At 40.6% G+C, this 7,797-nt stretch overlaps 1 protein-coding gene across 2 annotated transcripts in view; it reads left to right on the forward strand.

Moving 5' to 3' along the window:
* The window catches only part of col8a2 (collagen, type VIII, alpha 2), a 47,854-nt gene extending 42,228 nt beyond the window's left edge, over positions 1 to 5,626 (forward strand). For both annotated transcript variants that reach the window (XM_044172213.1, XM_044172214.1), the window contains exon 3: positions 294 to 5,626. In XM_044172213.1, coding sequence (XP_044028148.1) covers positions 294 to 2,197 — 1,904 coding nt within the window. In that variant the 3' untranslated portion in view covers positions 2,198 to 5,626. The remainder of the gene's footprint in view (positions 1 to 293) is intronic.
* The last annotated feature ends 2,171 nt before the right edge of the window (positions 5,627 to 7,797 follow it).

Here is a 7,797-nt window from a genome sequence, read left to right on the forward strand (position 1 = left end):
ATCATGGCTCCTTATACGATATTTACTTTAAGAAAAATAAGGCATTGTTGAAGAACTTCTTTTTTTTCTTTTTAACCCTTTTAAAGCCTCACATGCTAATTCTTATGTGACAATGAAGAAGTGTTGCCTTCTGAGTAGAAAAAAGGGGCACGTTCAGTCTGAAAATGGTGGGCACCGTTTTGCTACGGTTTCCTGGTTGAACGACATGTTTCCTCCAAATAGGCTTCTTTTTTTGTTTTGAAATACATTATTATACTAACAATATGAACATTTTTCTCTATCATATCTTTTAGATATGCCACCCATGATGGAAGTGAAGGGGGAACCAGGCCCCCAAGGGAAACCTGGACCAAGAGGCCCCCCTGGGCCCGCAGGACTTCCAGGGAAACCTGGAGTGGGCAAGCCAGGTCTCAATGGCCAGCCAGGCCCTCAGGGCCCTTCTGGCTTTCCAGGAATTGGTAAGCCTGGACTTCCAGGTCTCCCAGGAAAGATTGGGCCAAAGGGGATGCCAGGGCTTAATGGCGAGGTTGGCCCTCGTGGTGAACCAGGTGCCAGAGGTCTTCCAGGGCAGCCCGGCCTTCCTGGCCCAGCTGGCCTGTCTCTGAATGGGAAACCTGGGCTTCCAGGCATCAGAGGCCCTCCTGGGTCTCGGGGAGAACCAGGAATAAAGGGTCTTGCTGGCCCACCAGGTGAGCGTGGGCTTAAGGGCGAGAATGGAAATGGGAAGCCAGGGCCTTCAGGTATAAGGGGTCCTCCTGGGTTGAAAGGCAATGCAGGACCACCTGGTCTTCCAGGTATAGGCAAACCAGGACTAAAAGGTTTGCCTGGACTGCCTGGTCTTAAAGGTGATCAAGGACTCCCAGGGGATCGAGGAGAACCAGGAGAGGCTGGGGCTCCAGGTCTACAAGGTCTGCCAGGACCAGTTGGGTTAGGGAAGCCTGGGCTAGACGGACTGCCTGGAGCACCAGGTCCACTAGGTCCGAAAGGTGAGGCAGGGCCCAGGGGTTCTCCTGGATTTCCTGGGACTCCTGGCTATGGAAAACCTGGTCTAAGTGGGCCAAAAGGAGAAAAGGGTCATGGTGGGTTGCCTGGTCTCCCAGGGGACAAAGGAGATCAAGGAATGGTGGGCCTAATTGGGGAACCAGGCCTTGATGGACAACCAGGACCACCGGGACTTCAAGGCCCAATGGGACTCCCAGGAAAACACGGAATGCCAGGACAGAAAGGAGAGCTGGGGCCTCAGGGTCCTCCAGGACTGCCTGGCCTCAGAGGTGACCAGGGCCCCAATGGACCCTCTGGAAAACCTGGCATCCCTGGGGAAAAAGGCATCCCTGGGCCTAATGGTCCTATTGGAAAACCTGGACCCAAAGGTGAGGCAGGGCATATTGGCCTACCTGGTAATCCAGGGTTGACAGGTGTTCCAGGGCCAAAAGGTGAGATAGGGTTTATAGGGACTCCAGGCCCCAGGGGCCAGTCAGGCATTCCTGGTCTTCAGGGGCCCATGGGTCCCATGGGGCCACAGGGTGTCCCTGGCCTGAAGGGCGAACCCGGACTTCCAGGGCCTCAAGGTCTGGGGAAGTTGGGAGAGAAAGGAGCTATAGGTCCCCAAGGTCCTCCAGGGAAACCAGGCCCTGCTGGGCTTAATGGTAATGCTGGCCCTCCGGGGCCTCCAGGGCCCCCTGGTCCTCCGGGAAATGGCCAAACAGTTGTTGCAGGGCCAACAGATTCAGAGTTGGAAGGGGATGAAGTACCAGGGGACAGGAAGGGGCCTGCATACAGTCAAGTTCCACTCTCTGCCTCTGTGGCACCAGCCTTCACGGCCATCCTCACCACACCTTTCCCTCCCTCTGCCATGCCAATCAAATTTGACAGGACCCTGTACAACGGGCAAAATGCCTACAGCTCTGCTACTGGCATGTTCACTGCTCCTTTATCTGGTGTCTACTACTTTGCATATCACATGCATGTAAAGGGAACTAGCCTGTGGGTGGCACTGTACAAGAACAATGTACCAGCCACTTACACCTATGATGAATACAAGAAAGGCTACATGGACCAAGCGTCCGGTAGTGCTGTCCTAGAGTTGAAGGAGGGTGACCAGGTATGGGTCCAGATGCCCTCGGATCAGGCAAATGGCCTCTATTCTACCGAGTATATCCACTCCTCCTTCTCAGGATTCCTGCTCTGTCCCACATAACCCTGTCCTTTCATTCAAACATGTTCCTGTATTGGCACCTCAGAGCAGCCCTAAACCTAATATACCTGCAGCCATAATAGAAACACAAAACCCATAGGATTCTCAATAGTATTGCCATCATCTTTATCTGGCTCACCCTCAACAACATCAGCAAAAGAAAAAAACAAACTTTGTGAATGAAATATGGAAAGTTTTAAAAGGCAGGAGGAAGGAATTTCTTACTGTGTTCTTTGTTTCAATGTCCTTCAAATGTGTGTTTTGGGTTGTATTTTATGTTGGTGTTTTTTAGCTTATATTATTTTAATTATTATATTGTCATAATTTTATTGTTATTATTTTGTCCTTGTCATCATTGTTGTTGTTGTTTATTGGATTCAGACTATTAAGTGCCTTACTTTGTAATGTGCTAGTAACAGACCTTCCCATGTGACTGCACATCCTGCCCTCATGCTCTGACATCACAAGGACGACATCACCAGACCCTGGGGGGTGATTGGTTCCTCTGGCTGCAGTCACGTCCCCCCTTGTGTTCTTATTGAAACCATGAATGGCAATACTGACATAAAGAGCAACAATACAACATAGAAAATATAGACAAACTATAGCAAGACAAGGCATTCGGTGCTGTAATACCATTACTTTTCACCTTTCTTTTATTTGACCTTTTTGGTACTCTAAACAATTGCTACGTTAGAATTATTAATGAGATTAAATCTTTGTTTTAGAGTGAGATATATCTTTTGACAGTTAGTTGGTATAAGCATCTATTGGATGCTTATTTCTCTGCTTCTTTCTGAATTTAGTAGCCAAACATTTAAATTGATGGATCTTTGTCTTTCTTATAATTTATTGAAATGTCCAGAAATTCAATGCAAGAAATATAATCCAAGAATAAATATGACCTTGCAGTATTAGAATTATCAAATTTGAGCTGCCCTTTTATAGAGGATCAACACCATCATTCTAGGACAATGCCTTTTTTAACTTTCAGGATAATATTAATTGAGGATGATATACAGTCAATGTTTACATGCCATAGAATAGATACTGAGAGCAACTGCAAAATGGACAGTAAGGACACAACTATAGCTGGATCGATGTCCCATTTCCTTGTATCGATCTGACTTTTCCCATTTGCACTGCAAATCCCATCCTCGTGTCGCAGGCATCCTCTTCAGATGCTCTGACCATGACATCACTGCTTTCAAATGGTATACTACCTATCAATAAATCAGTATCACATTAATATTCCAAGTGAGCAATTTGTATTGCCATACTATATAAAAGCCCTATTCTGACCACATATTGCAAAATCTGTGAAGATGCTTTAAACGCATTTCTGTTTAGGAAAATAGGGAGGCAAATGGATGTCAAATAAAATACATCCTCTTCTTCCTTCAATGCCAGGTTCTATGTGATTTGTCGCTGGGCAAATGGGAGCAATTCTGAATCATTTGTAGTTCTGAATGAAAAGACTTTCTATTAATTCCCAAACCATTGTGTCAAAAATAGCTGAATTATTGTTTAGCTTATCTGAACATCCGTGGCTACAAGGACAAGATGTTTCAGAACCGAATCATGTCAAAGCATACAGCTGGAAATGACAATTGATCTGCATTTACTCCATGAATAAGTAAAGGGACTGACTGAGGCCCACAGGTTGTGAAATACAGGTTGTGTAACATTTAACAAACCCCTGCCAGATTTCTGGGAGAGGTGGTGGGCCAGAGGTGAGAGCTGTGTATTTACTCATTTCTGTTGGATGAGGCATTAAAGATACATGCTGTGTGTGTATGCATGTGCTTGTATGTTCTAGTACTGTAGGTGTACCCGTCTATCTGTCCCTGTGTCAACAAAAGTGTGTGTGTAGTTGTGTCACATTGTCCCCCTGGCATTCAGGTCATGAACACCTCAGCTAAGATAATAACAAACTTGCTGAAGTTACAAAACCTTAGGAAAAGCTTACTGTCCTGTCAATGTTCCACAAAAAAATTGATTTCAAAATGTTTCAGCCAACTTTGGGTTTTTTTTTTTAAATAAGGAAGGGAACAAGTTATAAAATAGATCAATTATCAATGTAATGAATAGATTATGGGAGACAGAGAAAACTATAATTAAATTGACATAATGAGATAAGAAGAACACTTTTGATATGACTATTTTGCATATTGGTCCAATAGGTGACTTAATAGTTCGCAATAATCTATGTGTTGTACCAAGTCATGAACATAAAAAAAGTGTACAAGATCTTTTATCAGTGGTTGCAGTTACAGAAGAGATGATAAAGAGGTTTGGGCAAAAGAAGAAAAGTTGGTGCTTGTATTACCGACTCCGTGCCTTTACATGCCTCAGCCTAGACAGGATTCCAATGTAATTTATGCCGCCCAAACATTATCATTACACTGAATTTAGGACTACCTTACACCTTGATGGAGGAATGTCAATGTGCAGGAGGATTGTGCCAAATATTGAGCTTTGTGATCAGAATGAATGTATACTGTTTGACTGATTTACAATAGTTTCTATAAATCATCTACCATGCTGTGTCACTATACATAAACAGTAACTCTTCAAGTTGCTCTGGAAAAGCAGTGCTAGGGTAAGGCCTAATCAGTATTTTACATCTATATATTGCAAACAATGCACTTGCTCTTGCCCTTTCTGTCTCATAACATGAACACACCTACATCTGCTATGCATTATTATTGTTATGTGAGTCTATAAGACAGTCCAAGGCTCGTTATGTACTGTATGTTGCCTTTTTCTATGTCGCCTTCAATTTTTGGACATATGAAACAGTGATGTGAGTTACATGTGGCTATTACTCTCTGTCCTTATGTTTTCATAGACAATGTCGCTTGCAGAGTTTGCCCTGTGTGCAAATCATTTAACAAGTGTCAGTAAGATCCATGTACCATCTCAATCACAAATTGCTTTTGAAGTGTTTTCTGTTTTTCTTTAAAAAAAACAAACAAAAAAGATGTTTAAAAAGCCTTGCTTCGGTTCTTAAGGGATATTTGTTTGTTTTAGTGTCAATAAATACAAACGGCCATTCCCATTTGCACATGAAATTAATGAAGATGTATTTATACATTTATGATAATTTAATAGGGATGTCAAAACCGACCACCGAAGCCTAGAACGTATAAATTGTATTTAACAGCATTGATGAGTTAAGAGCATTTACAACATGTAGTTAGCATTCTAGCGTTGTTTGTGAAGGATTATTTGTGGACTTTTATTTTCTATTTGTGTAATGCTCAATGTATCAACTTATAGGATTTTTGTCATACATGGCTATTGCGTGCACTCTATGCAATAGAATTTGGGTATAAAATGCACTCTTTTTGATTGAAAATGTTTGTCTGCTTATACAAAATCTACAGTACTTGATTGTATTGATACCACATCAATAAAAACTTTCTTGTATGTTCGTGTCAGGCTTCCATTTCTGTCTACTGTATCTGCATGAGGACATGATAAAGAAAATGTAAAATCACTGGAGCTCATAGGAGTCACTGCCACATCTCCAAAATGTGTGTCATTAGTAGTAGTATTAGTCGTATTAGTAGCCCCTGAGTAGTTGTAGTAAGTGATTTTCATAGAACTCTGTAGAACACTGTTGCAGGTAAAGGAATGAACACTAGAGGGAGATATAGGCCTACAATTATAGTAAAAGCAGTATTCAGGGGTCTACATTTGCAAGATCCTTGTCTGATATGCCAGTAAGCTCAGAGTTGGATTGATAGGGTTTTGCTTGTCAGTTCAGATCACTTAGATAACAAATGTGTGTTAGTCAGCTACTTGGAATGTCCATTCATTGCAGATAACACAAAAAGAGTCGACTTAAAAATGAAAATATATAAACAATATCAATCTTTGTCTTAGTTTGCCCTGTGTTTTGGGTGTCTTACTTTATAGTGCTAGATAGTGATTTAATGTTCTCTCATAATGAATAAATAAATTAACGTTTGATTAATACAAGCACTGCGGACTCATCCTGATGTAGGCCCTTTAGACTTTACGATGGCCTATAACATGCATACCTCAAGTGGCTGTTAGAGCTAGTTGAAATGTGATTGGACAAAGACATTGGACATTAGATAAAATGTATGTAGCAAAACAACCCGTGAGGGCAAGGATAATGTGCGACTATTTTCTGGAACTGTCGTCACCATGGCGAGCAGTCATCGTGCATCGGATTCTTCTTACGTTGCACTGACGCCAGACCCTCCATGCCGCGTTCGTGTGATCCCGGTAAACTCGTACATCTAACGCGAGTACTTGAGAATACGACTTGGCGTGCATACACGTGCTCTTGTAGAGAGAAGTAACAGCTGCTAGTTTCATTTACCAGTTGTCAGTGGTGGGGGAAGTATTTGGTAAAGTACTAATACCACACTGTAAAAAATACTCTATTGCAAGTAAAAGTCATGCATTGAAAATTTGACATAAGTAAAAATATGTACGTAAAATCAGGAAATTGTACTTAATCTATTAAAAGTAAAAGTACTCAGTTCGGAAAAATGCCCCCCGTGACTGTTAACCTATAATATATTATATCATTAGATTATTATTACTCGCATTAATGCATTAATATAAAGCAGGATTCTGTTGTCGTAGTTGGCTGAGGTGGAGCTAATTTCTAACTATTTTGATTAAGACTGCAACTGATTGTTCGGTTCGTAACAATTCCGAAAATATTGAGAGAAGCCGTCACAATTACCCAGAGCCCAAAGCGACACATTCACAATGCTTGTTCTGTCCAACCAAAAGTACAACATTTAAAAGTATTACAAATAAATTAAAATAATTAAAAAGAAAAGCAGAAAATCGTCACATTTGTGAAGCTGGAACCATGCAATGTTTTTGCATGAAAAAATGACTTAAATCCTTAAATCCCTTTGTTTTTGCTTGTTTATTTCTTTTTGTTTATGTTTTGGTTGAGATCGTGTGTCTTAGATATTTTCTGTTCTGTTATTTATTAATTTAACTTGTATAAAAAGTATAAAAATGTGCAATGTACTTTGAAGTAAACATTTGTATGGAAAATGATGAAAGAAACATTGCAATAAACTATTAAAAAAATGACTTCAATCATTATCAAAATAGTTTCCAATTACTTTTCTTACAATCGACTAATCAGTTACGTTTCAGCTTTCATCCTGTTGAGTAGTTTAATTTATAACAAAACGTCATCTTTTAAAAGCTCTTCATATGTTTTGTATGCAAAATTCTTAATTTTTAAAGAAGTGTCAGATAATTGCAGTGAAGTAAAAAGGACAATATTTCCCTCTGAATTGTAGTGGAGTAGAAGCAGAAAGTGTCATGAAAAGAAAAGACTCAAGAAAAGTAGGCCTACAACTAGACTATCTCAAATTTGTACTTAAGTACAGTATTTGAGTAAAAGTAGCCTACTTAGTCACTTTCCACCACTGCCTAATGTTATAATTTATCAAGAACATTTGTTTCTTTTAATAGATGTGTGCATTCTCAAAATTACAAAGCACATGTAAACTTGTAAACACATGTAAACCTGTGCCATAGAAAATGACAGAAATTCCCAGTTGTTTCTAAATATATTGACTTGACCTTAATTT

This window comes from Siniperca chuatsi, linkage group LG17 (assembly GCF_020085105.1).
Source record: "Siniperca chuatsi isolate FFG_IHB_CAS linkage group LG17, ASM2008510v1, whole genome shotgun sequence".
Taxonomy (NCBI): Eukaryota; Metazoa; Chordata; class Actinopteri; order Centrarchiformes; family Sinipercidae; genus Siniperca; species Siniperca chuatsi.